General features: G+C 57.3%; 1 protein-coding gene across 2 annotated transcripts in view; it reads right to left on the bottom strand.

The window, feature by feature from the left end:
• PIK3C2B (phosphatidylinositol-4-phosphate 3-kinase catalytic subunit type 2 beta) overlaps nt 1-17,488 on the bottom strand; it is a 78,925-nt gene that overhangs the window by 6,894 nt on the left and 54,543 nt on the right. For both annotated transcript variants that reach the window (XM_007065120.4, XM_043533787.1), the window contains 13 exons: nt 17,256-17,378; nt 13,350-13,517; nt 12,597-12,708; nt 9,702-9,844; nt 5,777-5,965; nt 4,999-5,092; nt 4,790-4,884; nt 4,358-4,538; nt 3,633-3,740; nt 2,827-2,919; nt 1,842-1,971; nt 1,225-1,361; nt 351-520 (listed from right to left, as the gene is read on the bottom strand). In XM_007065120.4, coding sequence (XP_007065182.2) covers nt 351-520; nt 1,225-1,361; nt 1,842-1,971; nt 2,827-2,919; nt 3,633-3,740; nt 4,358-4,538; nt 4,790-4,884; nt 4,999-5,092; nt 5,777-5,965; nt 9,702-9,844; nt 12,597-12,708; nt 13,350-13,517; nt 17,256-17,378 — 1,743 coding nt within the window. The remainder of the gene's footprint in view (nt 1-350; nt 521-1,224; nt 1,362-1,841; nt 1,972-2,826; nt 2,920-3,632; nt 3,741-4,357; nt 4,539-4,789; nt 4,885-4,998; nt 5,093-5,776; nt 5,966-9,701; nt 9,845-12,596; nt 12,709-13,349; nt 13,518-17,255; nt 17,379-17,488) is intronic.

The raw sequence follows: 17,488 nt of genomic DNA, 5'->3' as shown, positions 1-17,488 counted from the left end.
CTGCACCAGAGAAAGAGACACGCGCGCCCAGATCAGCACAGGGTGTGGAGCAGAGGGGTCGACCATGGGAAATGGAACAGACAGCCACTCCAGTCTGTCCTGCATCCGACACAAGACACCCTGATCCTGCTGGGAACAGCCAGGCTCCCTGACAGCCACACAGCAGACCACTGTATCCACAGTACAAACTGTAGCCCTGTAGTCTGACAGAAACATGGCCATCCCCAGCACAACAGCTGCGGGGAGAAGATATTTGGTAAAGGGAGCCAGGGCTAAGTTCTGCTCCAGCGTGCAATACAATGGAATTGTAGGTGTCACCCCTCTGCCCGGCGCCTGTGGGTGACACCCACCTTTTGATGTTGCCAAACATCTGGGCATGGCCCAGGAACCTGCCGAAGTCGATGTGGAACATGTGGCCGGTGGTTTTGAGCATGATGTTGTCGTTGTGCCGGTCGCAGATCCCCAGCACATAGGTGGCCACGCAGCACCCGGCGCATGAGTAGATGAAGTTCTCCACTGCCTGGGAGAGGGAGAAGGGGTTAAAGCAGGTGAGGGGAAGAGAGGGAGAGAGACTTCAAAAAGGAATTGAGAGGAAGGGGAGAGAGCATGGGAATGTTTAGTCCCTCACTCTCAGGAGCAAGCTTGGTCCGTGAGGTGGAGGGGGACACTTAATGCTGCTCAGCTGCCCCACCCGCCTTCACCAGGAACTTGTTTTAAGTAACAAAGCATTAAAAAAACCAAAAAAAACCTTGCACTCTTGCTGTAGGTCCTACATATAAACAAACCTGTGGGTACAGAATCACAGAAACGCAGGGCTGGAAGGGACCTCAAAAAGCCATTGAGTTCAGGCCTCTGCACCAAGTCAGGACCAAGTATATCTAGACTATCCGTCCAGCTTGTCCTTAGATGCAGGCACAATCCAGGAGCACAGGTGCATCTGGCTGGCTTGCTTTATGCAAAAGGTCAAGATCAAGTTCACTTACCGAAGGGCCTAAACAAAGCCGAGCGCCATGCCCGAGCCAGGCTCAGGGTGCATCTGTCGGCCATTGTTTATGTGGAGGGCTTACAAGAAGTTAAGCATATTGGAAGGTGCATTCGTTTGTGCATCATCCCAAACTGCAGAGGCTATTTGCCTCCCTCGGACCCCTGCTCCCTTCCCTACAGAGGGATTTGTACGGCCCCTTTCCATTCCAAAGTCACCCCGCTGCACTCCCACGTCACTACCTTCTCGTACTCATCCTCCGTGGGGTTGTGCTTCTGCAGCCAGTCTGCCAAGGGGCGATCCTTGAAGGAGCCCGTCACCCCATGCTCCACCTGGATCTTGCGCAGAGTCTCTGCGTTGGGGATCATCTCCACCATGCCTGGAAGGGGAGGCAGCAGGTACCAGGGTCAGCACCCAGAATCGCCACTCACTCTGTCCGTCCAAACCCTGCCCCTGCCCTGGGTGGCGCAGAGAGATCCCAGCCTGGGTCCCCAAGGTCTCAGCAGCCCTCTGAGAGGTCAGCGTTTGGGGCCAGCCGTCACCGATCTGCATGCCTTTATTTGAGAGCCTGACTTGAGGCACTGTGGGCCTGATTTGCAGAAGGGCTGAATGTCTGCAGCTGCACAGACCAAAATCCGCCTCTGAAAATCGGGCCGTAAGAGTCTTCCGTGGCATCTCCCTCTGGTGGCAGCACAGACACACCCAAAGGGACAGTCGCTGGGTTCGGGCGCTGTTCATCCTGGCTCTGCAGCCGCTGGATTCCCGACAGTGTCCCCATGCCGAGAGCATCACAGCCCCAGAGGAGCAGCAACTTCCTGGGAGGGAAGCGGGAGACAGTCACACCCGGGATCCGACTTACCCCGGCCCCGGCCAGTGGAGAAGCAGCGGAAGATGACCATGCGCATGTCCAGCCCCTCCTGCACCCAGATCTTATTCATAATCCGGATCATCTGCAGCGTCAGCATGTCCTGCCGGAGGTCGTCTCCACACTGGCAGTCACAGGAGGGAAGGTGCATGGTCACAACTGGCGTGTTTCCATGAAGGCAACAGCTCACTGTTCCCTCTCTGGGGTTCCCTCTCCCAGGAGCGATCTCGCACCCTCCCCACAGAGGCTCTTCTCAGATTTAAAGAGGGCACTGCCAGCTCTGCCCCTGCCCAGCAAAGCTTTCACAAACCCCACAATTCATAAATGCAGGACCAGTCTCTTCCACCATGTGTCTGGGGCTAAAGGGGGTTCACTTTTTTCGGGGACAGATGCGATTCTGTGGGAGCTGAGCGAGTGGGAACATCAGGGAGAGGTGCCAACAGTCAGGTCTAGACTGTGGAATAGGGAAGGGGTGGAAGCCTCCTCACTTGGGACACTGAAAGCGGGACTGAGCACCAGCCTGGGGGGAATAGATTGTAGGGAACGACACTGCCCATGAGCTACATGATCCAACTGGCTTTTTAAACCTTCGGCTTCTGTGGCAGGGACTTTGTGGGCGAAGAACTGGACTCAAGTGCCTTCCATTGATGGTATCCAGAGGGTGCCCCCCATCTTGTTATTTAGTGAGGGCATTTCTCGGGGAACTAGGGTTTGTCACGCAGCCACGGCTTGCAGTGGAGCTGGTTCCCATCACAGTTCGGAGACCTTTGCTCGCTTTTTGTTTGACAAGCGCCTGGCCTCACAGATGCTGCAGGGACGGGAGCAGCCAGAGAGGAGGACGTGCCCTACTGGCTAATACTCTGCAATGAACTCCTCCACACTTTGACCCTGAAGCCTCAGCAATGGCTGTTTGATCAGAACCGTGTGCCAGAGGCGCAGGCACAGAGCCAACCAGATAAGCAGCGGCAGCAGGGCTCACCTTAAAGATCACGCGGATGTTCTCCCCGAGGGCATCCACGTTCTGGAAGGAGAGCTTCAGGGGCACGGCGTTGGAGTTGAAATAGGAGCAGTCCTGCCGCCAGGGAGGGAAGGAGGAGACTGTCAGGAAGAACCAGAGCTACCTGGGGATATGAACATTGCTGCAGGCCTGAGCATCCTAGGGTTATGATCTCAGTCTGCTGGGGGACACAGGCCTCCACTGGTCCATTGCCTGTCAGTAGGACAGCAGCATCGATCAACCTGCCCCCTGCAGGGATCACCGCCTCTGGGCCCTGGCTATCTGTGATGCGTAGAGCCACCAGGCCCAACACTCGGGCCAGGGGATTTATGCACTAGCCAGTCACCAGGCTTCTCTCTGCCTAGCTCATGCAAGGTCCTTGGAGGCATTTGACTCACGTCCCCAAACCCACACCGAGGTTCAGCTAGACTGGCACTGCAGCTCGGGGGAGGCAGAGAGCTGGACACACCACATTGAGGCGGGTGCGGGTGGGTGCATGGGGATGGGGTGCAGATCAGGAGCCAATCTGGAGCGTTGGGGCAGGTGGAGAGGAGACACAGGGCTGGTGGTCAGGAGCACATAGGTCTGAGGTACGCAGGCAGATAGTGGTGCTCCTTGCGGGGTACGTAGATTAGGGGGAAGAGCTGATGGATGGACAATGCAAAAGGTCTTCTCATTAGAATCCATTGTCTTGGCATTCTGTGCCTCTGGGGGAATTAGCCCTACTACAGCAGGTGGACCAGCAGCCCAGGTCCTGATTCCCTTCTCACCCCGGCTCAGTCACTCACCCTGGGCACGATCCCCTTCACCAGCAGGCTGGGGCTAAGTGGCAGGCGGCAGGAGCCATTGGCGCTGAAGAACTGTTTCACGTCGACCAGCCCGTCTCGGAGAATGGCCTGCCGGAGATGTGGGGAGGGGTGGGTCACAGCCTTGCATGCACATCCCTGCCCACAGCCCGGCCAGCAACCCACTCCAGCATCAATGCCCCCCGGAGGGATCGACTGGCTGAGGGGGAGCTGCAGCTCTGCAATCCCTTCCCAATGGCAGCTTCTCACTCTCCAGCTGCAGTGCGGATGCACCATGCCTGGGAACCCTGCCTTGCTCAGTGACCCCTGAAGGGCCTGCCTAGTCACCCTCAACTGGAGGGAGGTGCCCGTGACCTCAAGGAATTATGGGCGAGGAGGTTGGGGGAGCCTCGGCGCATGTGTGAGGTACGGAAGGCCCCTCAGTGGGGGATGGGAGTTGGAGGAAAAGGGGGAACAACGCTCCTATCCCACGGCCCTTCAGCAACTCCGGAAGGGTGGGGCTGCAGCCAGCACTCCTACATGGCTCCCGACAGCGCCTCCCACTGGGCGAGGTGGGAACTGGGGCAGCTGGGAGGTCCCCTGACAGCCAGCGCTCTTGGCCTGCTCCCTGCAGACAGAGGAGTGCTGTCCGTAAGCAAAGCAAGCAGCTTTCGGTCGGACCCCCCTGCCGCTCATGCCCCTCCCAGAGGTACAGGCTAAGCACCAACCTGTCGCGAGGAGGGAGCGGCCTCCCGAACCTGCTGGGCCAGCTTGGCCAGGGTGTTGACCAGGCAGCACTGCCGGTCGAACTCCTCTCGCAGGCCTTTGCCACAGCAGCAGAGCAGGGCCGCCAGCAGGTACTGGTAGCGGATGCTGAATTGGGAGTCCTTGAGTCCGTCCTTCAGCAGCCTGGGGGAAGAGGGCAGCATGGAGAGGTCAGGACAAGGGGCCCCCAACCCCTCTCATTCCTACTCTCCCTGGTGCAGGAACTCCAGGATGGGGAGCTGGGGCTTGTACCTCACAGGCTCAGAGGGGGACAAGTCATGGCTGGTGATGTTAAATGGTGGGATGCCCACTCCCCAGGCACCTCCCATCACTTGGGCAGGCCCCAGCTGAGCACAGACCCCTCCCAAAGGCTGCAGCACCCACACCAACATTACCAGAAGAAGTAGTGGGTGATTCTCAGGTCACAGATGGCTCGCTTCATAAGGAACCGCACCAGGGGGCTGTCGAGGTAGCACTCATACTTCAGGGCCTGGGAGGGGAGAAGCAAGGACATTTCTCCATCAGCAGGCAGGACAGACGGACGGGCCTGGCCCTAACCATAGGCCATGCTGTGCACGTTGGGCCGAATGACTCAGTGACTCACCTGCACCAGCTGCGGCAGGTAATCCAGCAGCTCTGCGTCCGACATGGAGTCGATCCAGTGTACAGCTGTCCTCCTCACCTCCTGATCCGGGAACCTACAGCCACAAGCCCCGCATCACTGGGAGGAGGTCACAGCAGGCTCTCTCCAGAGGAACCCAGCCCACCTGCCTGCAGACCGCTGGGGTCCCTGCAGAGGGTCTGCTGCTGCCATCACAGCCTCTCATGGGCACATTGTGGGGAAAGCACAGCCGCAGCCTCCCAGGCAAACCACATCATCCCACTGGGAATGCCCCAAAACATGGGAACGGAGATGCTTGGCCCGTCTCCAGAAAGTCTCCTGGTCCTCTTATCCACCCTCTTATTTTCTGGGAGGGTTCCTGTTGGATCAGTTCCCCCAGCTCTCCTACTGTGCTCACGACCAGGCAGTGGACTGCCATATGAAAGAGAACACTAGTAGGCAGTCACCAGTCTGAGTCCACTTCCCCCATGCCCAACCTGTGGGCAAAGATTCTAAACCCATGTGCCAGATATGCCCAGCCCATGCCCCACGTCCCCCCAAGCCCCGTTCCTCCCCCACCCCTCCAGCCTGACACAGCACAGCTGTGCTGTGACTGTTTGGGGTTCAGATGTTCACAGGATGTGGATGCATCTTAATGCGGCGACTGGCTGAGAGGCAGAAGCCACAGCCCCCAGTGAGTGGCTGGGGCGAGGGAAAGGAGGGGGTCTCTGCCCACTGCATGTCCACCCCCCCGGGATGGATTCCCCAGGCAGTGGCTTACGTTGCATGCAAGAGCCCGAGGGCATCCTGGTGGTTCATGTAAGTCCATTGCTTCAGCAGGGCGTAGATGTCAGGCAGGCAGGCCCACTCCCAGCTGGGGGCACTGGTGAGTAACAGAGGCAGCGATCCAGGCTGCTCGTGGCAGAAATAGCGCTTCTCCCACAGTCTCTTCCGGTCGGCGTCCGTCAGCCTAGGGCAGCAAAGGTCACAAGACATAGACCTCAGTCCCCTGGGAGAGCAGTGCGTTTCCATCCCGGCTGGACATCCCGGGGCCCTGAGGCCTGGAGCGGGGGAGTCACTTGCCCACGGTCAAAGTGCCCGGAAGACAGGGCTTGACACTGGTGTTACTGGGAACAGAGTCTGGCTCTAGGAATCTCAGGAGCGGGACAAGAAATAAAAGGGTCAGTGCTCTGAGTGGCCACAAGAGAGCAGGAAAGTCAACCCTGGGACAGCCACTTTGGCTCCTGTTACTCAGGCTGGGTAGGGCTGCCTAAGAGGAGACCTGCAGCTTGTCACTTTCACCAATGGAAACTGGTCCTATAAAAGATATTCCCTCAACCACCTTGTCTCTCTACTGTCCTGGGACGCATGCGGCTTAGTGGCTTCTGAATCAATCCCGTTTTCTGAGGAAGGCAGCTGGATCAAGTCCTGATCAAGCAGCATAAACCCTTTCACCTCAAGCCTGAGAGATCCAGGGGGTCAGCTGGCCAGGCGGAGGCAAGTGACATGGATTCCTCCAGACACATCTCAGCTGATTTTCAGCTTGCATTGGAATTGAGGAAGGTGAGGCAAGGGGAATTTCAAACCCCCTCCGTTCTCTCCCCCTGAAAATCCTGATCAGCAGGGTAGCAGCCTGGAGCCCCTGGGCTGCACACGATTTTCCATTCCAGTGACTGCAGGGAGTGACAATCCCTCGCTCCTGGGCCTGGATCTTACAGAGGCACTAGTGCATTGTGGCCCCGGTGAAATGAGTTGGGCAGGTCTCAACTTAAGGTGTGTCTCCACTACAATCATGGGGTGCGCTTGCAGCTCTCATAGATTTACCTGAGCTAGATTCGATCCAGCTCGGGTCCCGGAGCAGTGCAGCTGCAGCAGCGTGTGCTTTGGCCACCTGAGTAATTTTCCGGCTGCAGGCAGGATTGTACAGGCCGTGCTGCTGTGGCTTCAGCGCTCTGTTACCCAAGCTACCTGGTAGACATAACCTGCGTGCCTAGTGGACATTTCTCCACATCACAGACCAGCGCACAGTCCGATGCGACTGGCAGCTCCGGAGAGCTAAGAGCGGCAAGAGGGCAGGCTGCGGGTTGGCACTGAGGTGCATCGGCAGAGCCTGTAGGGGGGAACTCAGGGCTGGGGGCTGCAGATCGGTACTGAGGGGCATCAGCAGAGCTGGGGGTGTGGGAAGCCGACCCTCCCAGCTCCCACGCCTGGGTCCATTCCCAGACGCTCCCTTTCACGATGACGCCAGAGCTCGCCCCAAACAAACAAAGGCAAAGGAAAGCGAAAGCTCTGCCTGCATAGGAGAAGGTGGGAAGGACCCACCCTGGCAATGAACCTGCGAGCCGTGGAGCAGGCGGGCCAGGCTCTGCCCTCCCAGAGCACAATGCCAGGAAGGGCTGGGTGCCTTCTGCCGGTTCCCAGCACTGCGCCCTGTTCCTCTAGGAAGTGTCCCGTTTCAAGCCAACAGCTGCAGCGTGTGTGGGGCGACCACGTGGCCTGGATCAGCTGGCAAAGGAACAGGGACAGCAAGGCCCCTTATTCCCACTCGGTCCGAGACTGGAGCATACCTGGCTGGCAGCATTCCGGCCAGCAGGAGTGGGCTCAGATGCCTCACGTCCAGCCCTCCACCTGTTCTCTGCTGAGCCTCTGTCTTTCTCTTCTGCCAGAGGGGGAGCGCCCAATGCCACCTGGAGTCGGGACTCCGGGGGTGTTTTGCAGGGGATGGGGCGGGAAGTGCAGCCTGTGGGTTTGGGACCCAGCTCCACAGCTCCAGCTGGGAGTGACGAAGATGGAGGATTGAGCTGGGCCATGCTTGCCCACTTCTGGCTTTTTATTGCTCTTCTGGACCCAGCTGCTCTGGGAAGTTCGTCCCTGCACTAAGGCCCAATCCACCCCACAGCTGGGGAACGGTCTCTGCAGAACTTAATTCCTCACCCTCCTACTTCTCTCTCCCAAGACAATTGTCTCGGTCTCCTCCTCCCAGCACCAATATCAAGTTCTGCTGTCTCTTCCCCTCTAATGTCTCCAAACCCCCCCGCCCCAGCTGCTCCCAGCTCCCTAGTCTCTCGCTTGCCTCCCCCGCCCACCTCTCCTGGGCCTTGCTTAGCCCAGAAGCTCTGTGAGCACCTCTCTGTTCGCAGAGCACCCGGCACAGCGATGGGCATAAGGATCATTCCGAAGGAGAAGAAGAAGAAGAAGGTGGCTGAAGCAGATGCTGTGCCCAGCACAGGAGCAGCTGGCAGAGAGTTTGTTGCCAGTGGGTGCCAGCAGGGGGCGTGTGGCTGTGGGGCAGATATCGCACCTGGTGACCGGGATGTGCCTGTGTTCTGGATTTGGCCTTAGGGGGTGGAGCTATTGTAGAGGGCACACAAAGGCAGGGGCAGGAGCCAGGGGTACATGCCTACATGAGACGGGGGGGAGGGAGCAAGGATGCAGAACGGCCCCTGAGCTTGGGGAAGAGTCAGCTCCCCAAAACCACAGGGATTGGGGGGAGCAGGAGATGGGGTGGGGTGGGGGGGTGCCAGGGCTCTGTGGTGCTTAGAGACGGAGAACTGGAAGAGAAGGAGGGAGAGGTGGGCCAGGTGCCATATGAGACAGGGGCTGTAATGAACCTTAGATTGGGGGTGGACCTCCCCGCTTCAGCAGGCACATGCGGGGCAGCCTGGCAGGAGGTGTGGACACCCTGTGGAGCCATATGTGGGGATGACTGACAGAAGGAGAACGTTGCTTGCTGGTTCTTCCCAGCTTGGCTCCAAGACACTGGGCCCTACAAGGTCCCCTGGGACCTTTCCATTTCCCACTGTCCATTAGAGAAGAGGTACAGATACTGCCCCCCTCTCCCTGCTCTGCTGGTCGGGATCATGCCCTAGGAGTGAGCTGCCTTGCGGGTGGCCAGCAACACCTGATCCTTCCTGTTTATAGACATGTCTGTGATGCAGAGGCGTGGGCCTCTGGGCAGGCGGGGGGAAGCGGGGTGAGGAGGAGAGATGGCTGGAGACACCTTCCTTGTACACACGTCTGGAGAAGGCAGTTTCTTCCCTCTCAGCCATCTGCCAGAGCACGAGGGGCGCTCCAGGGAAGGACAGGTGAACAGCCTGCGAACAGCTGCCTTCAGACAGGGAGAATGGGGGGCAGCCACACACGCAGAAGCATCAGACCTGATCCCTGACCCTCAGCCCTCGCCACTCACGAGGGAGCTTCCCAGCTCCTTGTGTGGTTCTCAGGGCCAGCACTGCCATTAGTGGGGCCCCAGCCTGCCAGAGATGAGGGTCAGGTCCTCACATGACTCCCCTCTGGTCCTGCTGCTGACAGACAGCACATGTGTGCAGGGCGGGGATGGGGGGGGAAGAGTGTGAGATCAGGCTGGCCTGAGAGTCACAAACCTGCCTGGCCACAGACCCTGATCCAAAGGCTATTAAGGCAGAGGGAGCTTTTCTGTTGCCTTCAACTTCTCGATCAGGACCCAAGAGACCCCTCCTCCCACAGACAGACTTCTGAGGACAAAACCCAATGGAGATCCACCCACCCCAGCGGGCCCCCCAGTCACGGATATCCACGTGTGCCTGCTTCTTTGTGCAGTGCCCACTGGCGAGCTACAGTCCCCGGCAGCTGAGCTGGAGACACCATCTCGGCTGAGGTCTCGCCTCCCCATGTGTCATGCCTGTGGTGTGTGCGTCCCCCCCCCCCACGCGGGCACGGCCTCTCACCAGTACAACGATTCCTTCTGCATCACCTCCTTCAGCTTGCGCTGGTCCTCCTCGCCCAAGCTGCGGAACTCGTACTGGGGGCTGAACTCGGCAGCCGGTGGGCTCGTGAACTTCACGTTGAAGGCAGAGGCTGGGAAATCGATCTGCAGGGCGGGAGGAAGAGCGGGTCAGAGGTCACCCAGAAGGCTCTGTTAAGATGCTGCTGCCCTCCTCAAGGGCACCTGGGACACTCGGGATGCTCTTGCCTCATATTACTGACTCCAAGGCACATGGTGTTCTCAGAATACCTGCATCCCCCACCCCATGTTACTGCTCCTCCAAGGCAGGTGGGATTCTGGGAAGGCCGACACCCCCTCGCCCTGTGCTTCTGCTTTGAAGCAGATGCCCAGGCTTCCTGCAGCCCCATGTGCTGTGCTGTGCAATTGCTATGTATTCTCTCAACTGGCCATTGCAATGCTCATTACTAAGGCTGTGAAACTCGTCACACATGGGGCCCTCCCAGAAGGGAACGTGAAGCTGACAGGGGCAGGATTGCCCTTGTGCCCGCCTCACTGCCAGGCCCTACTGACCCAGTGAGCCATGAACTGGGAAGTGTTGGGAAACTTCCAGGCCAGGTGCACTAAGGGCCATTAGGAATAAGGACCTGTGAGAAAAGAGACACACCGCTCACCCCGCTCTGCGCAGTCTCTCAGTCTGGAGCCCAGCTAGCCAGGCCAGCTGACTCGGTCCCTGCCATTCCCAGCATTCCCTACTCTGAACCCAACAGAGCAACTGCTTCCTCTCCCCTGCATGTTCTGGATGCCACAGGCGGGTGAGGGACACACAAGGACGCACAGCCGGCTGTCCCCATCGGATTGGCGTGACCAGACACAGAGTCCCAGCTGCATGGCTAGTGACCGGCTGGTGCAGTGAGATGGAGGGCCAGTCCTCTCACCCCTCTGCTGTGCTAAGACATTGCCCTGGATTTGAGGGGTGTGTATACCCCAGAATGTGAGCCAGTTAATTGCAACTATATTATGTGCATTCAGCCACCCTGAAGTAATGAAATAGAACACCACATAGTGAAGGGTTAATTTGGAGACAAGCTCTCAGAAGCAAGGTCATATCGAGCTGGCAGTTTCTATTCATCAGAATAGGAGGAGGGGAAAGAGAAGTAAACAACTGAGACTAAAACCTTGGTGGTTTGAAAACCTCGATTCTAGATGCCTCTGAGATGAAAAGTTTATTGAAAGTTAGAAAAAGTGACGACATAGTAGGAGTCATTATGACCTGTGTGTTTTGTAGACGTTAGTTATAAAAGATTAGTGAATAGAGTGTACTTGGGAGCAGTCCTCTGAAGCCATCTTGAGAGACATTTTCCCTGACACCCTTTTTCCCCGGGGGGTGAGTAACTGGCCACTGCGAACCTGCTGTTAATTACTTGAGACCGTTCCAGATGTTCTAAACCTATTGCTTATGTCTGTGTGTGCTTAAATCTAATAAACTGCCGTGAAAACACACTGACTTGCATGAATCTTATCAAAGGGAAGTGCTGTGTTCCTGTTGATTTATTCCTTACACCGCCTGGAGGGAAATAGTTACGTTGCCCCTATTGGGGGTTCTGAAAACCCCAGGTAACACTGCCATTGCCTGTTGGGCTCGGTCAGGGTAAGGAGAGGCTCCTGCTGGGGGATCCTCTCCTTCCTGGCCTGGAAGAGTTTGGGGGAAGAGTCCCATTTTCACAGCTGGGCCATCGTCTGCCGTGGCTCTAACACATTCCCTTCTTGCACTGAACGCTGGTTCACCCCAAGACCAAGCTGGGACAAACTGGGCCAGTTTCCATTCTGATCCTTCCTCAGGGAGGAAGAGGAGGTCAAGCTTCCCTAGCCCTGGAAAGCCACAGCCTCACCCTGCCATTCCTCCTATCTGCAAGAGGAGCCGACGGGGCAGAGCAGGACCCTCTCCCCACCCACCCACCCAGCTGCCCCATTTTCAGTTGAAACTGTGATGGATTTGTCAATGGCTTTGGGGAAGCCCCAGTGGCTTGGGCACTGAAGCAGGAGAGAGAGGAAAGACCGGAGCGGTAAGGACAAACAGAGCAGAGAGAAGGCAGGGCCGAGTGCTATTTGCACTGCAATCCTCCCCCTTTAAGGCCAGCCCCAGCAACCCACAGGGAGGAGATTCTCAATCCATCCCAGCTGGAATATTGGTCTTCCAAAGCTGCCTCCTTCCCCTCTGCTCCTCGCCACAGCTGGCGCCCTGTGTGCAGGGCTGGTTTTGCCGCTGAGCGCTCAGCCGAATCCTCGCCAGCACTCACAGGAAAGAGAGAAAGAGAGGCACAGCCGAGGGTGGAGGGAATGCAGACACGAGCTGGAGGGGGGAAGAGGAAAGGGAACGGCCCAGGGGAAAATACAGAGCATCTATGGACCTGCCAAGAGGGTTTTTTTCCGCCCCCCCACGGATGATGAGCTATTAGGTTGGCGGCTCCTATCACAGGTGACATAGTTATGTTTTGTATCTGACTATTGACTTGGCAGAAGCCCAGAGCATAGCATCCACTTCCTAGCCCACTCTGTGATTGGGCCACCACCTCCAGGTCCCTGACCAGGCCTCTGGGACGAGCAAAGAAGAGACCGGCCCCCACAGCATCCACCCCAGGTTTCACACCGAGCCCAGAGCATGTTGGGACAGGAGTTTTCAAGAGTGGCCAGAGATGGGAGGATGTCCAGCTTGAGACCCCTTGGGCCTGGTTTGCAGAGGAGAGTGCTGAGCCCTGCCAGCTCTACCTGATTTCAATGCCCAGCTGCCTCTGAGAACCAGGCCCAGGGCGGCTCTAGCTGAGTCCCCCAAAACTGAGGGATCCAAAACCCAGAGTCCCATTTGGAAGATTTTTGGCCCAGAGAGTCAGGCACTCACCTGCAGGATAACGCTGTCGGGCTGGTTGAAGTTGGGGGCACTCGACCTGGCACTGGAGTTGTCCTGAGTTGCTGGCCACAAGCCCAGGAGCTTCCGCCCACACGTCAAGACCCTGGAGAAAGGAAGGGGATATGGTGTCATGACCTTCCCTAGCAGAGAAAGGTAGAGCACCATCCAATGGCTGGAAGTTGAAGCTAGACAATGCAGATGGGAAATAAGGTGTACATTTTAAACAATTTACCAAGGGCTGGGGTGGATTCTCCATCACCGGCAATTTTTAAAATCGATATTGGATGTTCTTCTGAATGACTTCCTCTAGGAATTATTGTGGGGCAGGTCTCTGGCCTGGGTTACACAGGAAGTCAGACTAGATAATGACAGTGGTCCCTTCTGGCCTTTGCATCTATGAATCTAGAGCCTTGGGCATTAGAACCTGCTTTGTTGAGGCTAAGAACAAGGAGAGGACCCAGGGGACGGTGGTTTCCTGAGTACAGGTGGCTTCATTGCAGAGCCCCTCCAGGATGGGAGCAGCCCATAGTGGATTGGGTTTGACAGCTGCTGCCATGCTCAGCAACAAGCCTGACACAAGGGCCAACTCAGCGACCTTGGTGCCAGGCGGGTGGGGCACTGGCACCAGGAGATCCCCTGGGTTTTGTATCCCAGCTGAGTCGGTGCAGTCGGTAAACTCCTTCCAACATATCCTTTGTGCCCAGCCCCTTGCCCAGGGGATGGGGACAGGGAGGGTGCACGTACTGCCTGAAGTTGAAGAGCGGGGTGGTGACCCAGCCCAGAGCCTCAGGGACCCGCCGCTGCTTGTTGGTCTCAGAGGAGCTCCCCGGAGGCGGGATGGGCACAGCATAGAGCGTGGCGCTCAGCAGCGTCTCCCGCGGTAGCCGGTTCACTTGGATCGGAAAGCAGATCCTAGAAGAAATCACCCGGGGAGCTGCGAGTCAGAGCCTTGGCTTCACAGCCAGGGGATCCCTCTTCTCATAGTCAAGGGGCTCATTGTGCGTTATATCAGCATACCGCTCCTGGTAGCGCATCCCAGCCTAGTGCAGGCAGACAGTCGCCCTAGCTCCACTCAAGTGAATGTGCTAAAAATACCCAGTGGGTCCATGGTGGCATGGGCAGCAGTGCAGGCTAGCCAGCCGAGTACAAACCCACCCGGCTCCCTGGGTACGTACTTCAGTGCGCAAGCTCGAGCAGAGCGAATGCATCTGTCTACCCAGGCTGTGCCGCACCCCCCCAGCTGCTGTGCCCTCAGCAACACCAGGCCCTCCAGAGAGGGAGCTGCCTTTCCCCAGTCTGGACAGGGCTTGCACTACAGTGAACTGCTACAGATTGTAGGGCCCAACCCTAAGACTGCAGAGCAACCTCTGCAGCCACTGAAATTCAGGGGAGTTCGGGCATCGGTGCCTCTTGGTCCTGAGCCCAGGGGCTGGTGAGGGAATTTCCAGCCCCCGCTCAGAACCAGAGACGCCAGATCTGACCGAGTGGTTTCCCCACTATGTATCTAGGTGCTTATACGCTGCCTCCCGCCCCATTACGGTCATGTCTGAGCACCTCATACCAATGCACAGGTCAGGCCCCCAGCTGGCTGAAGTCACTGCAGCGCCATTGACTTGAATGGAGCTGTGCTAGTTCACGCCAGCTGATGATGACCCGATGTACCGATCCTCACAACACGCCTGGGATCTCCACTGTGCAGACAGGGAAACTGAGGCAGGGAGTGGGGCTGAGACCTGCCCCAGGTCATACAAGAGATCCCGACTCCTGATCCTAGGCTAGAGGTTGCCCTCAGGAACAGGACCCACCAGTGGAAGGAGTGGGTTCTAGAAGAGCTTTGAAGTAACATGGAGATGAGGCAGGGTGGAAGGCAGATCTGTTCAGAGAGAGCACGGCTGCTCTCCCACTGTTCACTGGGACATCGGGGATCAGACACACTCCTGCCTGATCAGCATTGCTCCTCAGCACTGCACGGGGAAGGGCAACAGCGAGAACTGCCATGAAAGCTAGAGCAATGGGCCAACAGCTACACATGCCGCTGTCAGGGGAGAGAACCATGCCGACCCTTTACCTAAGAGAAGGGATCGGTCTAGGAGCATTCAATCCACCCCCTGCAAGGGGGGAGTGTTGGGAGGGAGATGGCCATGGATCCTTTGCAGGAAGCAGCTGGGTGGCCATGGTCCCTACTACCTCTTTGGTCTATAGAGGGAAGAAGGGGGTGGGTTCCCCCTCTACAGGGGATTCCTTTAGATCCTGCAGGGGATGGGGAAGAGCATAGAAGAGCTGGAGGAGCTCAGTTGATCTTCTATAGGGGGAGCCCCGCAGGCCCTACCAGAAAGGGCTGATCACTATAGATACCCCATAGGCGTCAATGGAGGGGGCAAACGTATTCTATAAGGAAGCTCTGCCAGCCGACCTGTCTTGTCAGATTGCATGCTGGTGGATTTCACCTGGTCCTAGGGGACTGAGACAACAGCTCTGGGGAGCTTTCCTCACACCGGGGCTCAGAGGATCACATTTTACTTCTCCCCAACCCCTCCCCTTCTTTCCTCCCCCATCCTGCTCCCATGCCAAGGTCTGGTGGGGCCACCACCTGCAGGACTGGACACACCACCCTCTGGAGTCTGCCAGTGCTGCTCCAAAGCTTTCCAGCAAGGGTGGGGGGAGAGGACACAGACACACACACACACTAACCTCCCAGCTTATTTGCCCAGCCCATGCAGTCACCTTAAAGGGCGGTGGCCCCAAGGGGTCCTGGAGCCAATCCTGCAGGGCTAGCAGAGCCCAGGGGTGTGCCAGACCAAAGCAGTATCATAGCTACCAAGAGGGCAATGCTGGCTGAAGCAGCTGACTCCCATGGCTGAGGTCCCTCGTGCAGCCAGCAAAGGGGACTCAGGGAAGTGGCTCAGAGCCCAGCCCATGCAACCTGGGCGTTAACCCCTCTGAACATGCAGTTTTCAGGGGGCAAAGATCCACACAAAGGGAGTCATCTAACAACACTGCTCCGTGCCGGCACTGCTGTGTCTCTCTCCCTGGGTCCTTCTCAGGGGATGGGCTCCTTCTAAAATTAGCCCTTTCCCCTCCCCTTTGCGGGCTTAGTACACATGCCCTCTCAGCTGCTAGGGCTATTTTTAGATCAGATCCCCTTTCCCTGGAGTAGCTAGAGCCCCCAGAACAAACAGGCCCTGCTCACGGGGTTAAAGGAGAAGACCCACCAGCAAGAGGTGAAGCAGGGAGTGCTTAGTTCTACCGGGGATCCGACACCCCTCAGAAGTTATTTCACCAGGACCTCAGATGCTCCCACTGGCTCTATCTTAAAAGTCTACATCTCCTTAGTCCCTGCAGGGCTTGTCTTCTGAATCACCCTGGGTGCCAGTGCAAAAACCCGGCCCTGCTTTAGGCCATGCTTAGACATGCTGGCAGGTGGGTCCAATTAGCTCCAACCAGGCTATAATTGGGGCCAGGAGTGGCCCTGGGAGCTAGGAGTAAGAAGGAGGAGAGGTGGGGGATGACACACCAACTGACCGTGCAGGGGGGTCCCTGGAATAGCCGGGCTTTGGGAGGAAGCTGAAGCTCATGCTGTGTTAGAGTCACCAGTAGAGAACACCCCAGGGTTGGGGGTGGGTGCAGTAGATACTAAGGGCCACATTTTTCCAAAAATCTTACCATATAATCTGGCCACAAGGGTCCCAAAGGGAGCTGCTGGGTGCTGAGCCCTGGGACACCTGGCCCTGAGCTCTTTGGCAAAGCTGCACGCGCTCTGTGCGCTCTGCTGAGGGTGGGGTTGGCACTCGCCCCTGTTGTTCCAGAGCTGCGTTCACCCCAACAGCAAGGAGTTGGGCTGACTATCGTCAGCCAGCAATGGTTCCAGAAGAGCCCCAGGGGTGATGACTGTATTGTAGAGATGGTGCTTGTCTACCGGGGGAACTGTGGTGGTATAATTATACCGCTGTGATTATACCAGTGTTGCTCCTGGCGAGGACTATACAGTCCAACTGTAGCAGTAGAATTAGACTGATATCATTTTGCTGGTAACTTTCCCCCTATAGACAAGCTCATGGAACAAAACCTCGTTCCCCTGGGCTTCTGGTTTTCCAGACCAGACCAGGGTGCAGTGTGGGTACTGGGCCCATTTCCTCAGAAGCCCCTGAGTTCCGGGGGGACAAGTGGTTGGTATATGACTTGGGTTTGACCTACCCCACGGCTATCTCCCTGGGTACTCATTACAAAGCTTCTGGTGCTCTAATTCACTGGCAGCATTTCCCTCCAACAGAGGGTTTGAGCCCCAAGTGCTGTTCATGTTTCCTGCTGTGAGGACACCTGAAATGCCATCGCTCCCTGGCAGGGGGTGTTATAAGGGAACTCTGTGAATCCAGTTCTCATTCCCCTGCGAGATCTGGTGGGGCACTGAGCAAGAATGGAGGTAGGACCGAAGGGTGCAGCCGGTTCTCCCTAACTTCCCCTTCTCCCCATCTCATTCCATGGGTTCAGCTCTGCCTCTGCCATAATCGCCTAGCCATCCGCATTCAGTCCTTGGCAGACTGCATCCAGCCCCCCTTCAACAGGACACCCGGCCTGTTGGGTGTCCCTCTTCTCCCCTCCCCAACGGAGGCCAAGGGAAGCAGGTCAGAGCTAAGCAGGGAGCTGCCTTACTGCTGGTCCCAGATGATGAGGTGAAAGAGGTACTTGTACACATGAGCCTTTCTGGTCTGCAGGGGGCTGCAGAGCTCCTTGCCGCCATGGGTGAGGGAGCAGGAGAGGTAAAAGTCTTCGTAACTGCAACAGGAGAAAATAAAGTGGAGAGATAAAGACATGCCTGCAACTTATAGCAAAGAAACAAAGGGGCCTCACCTCCGCTTTTCTCCAGTCACTGTGAGTGCGTCTAC

Source organism: Chelonia mydas, chromosome 21, assembly GCF_015237465.2.
Source record: "Chelonia mydas isolate rCheMyd1 chromosome 21, rCheMyd1.pri.v2, whole genome shotgun sequence".
Classification (NCBI taxonomy): domain Eukaryota; kingdom Metazoa; phylum Chordata; order Testudines; family Cheloniidae; genus Chelonia; species Chelonia mydas.
Note: the sequence above shows the minus strand (reverse complement) of the source record. Positions and strands in the feature narration are given on the sequence as shown.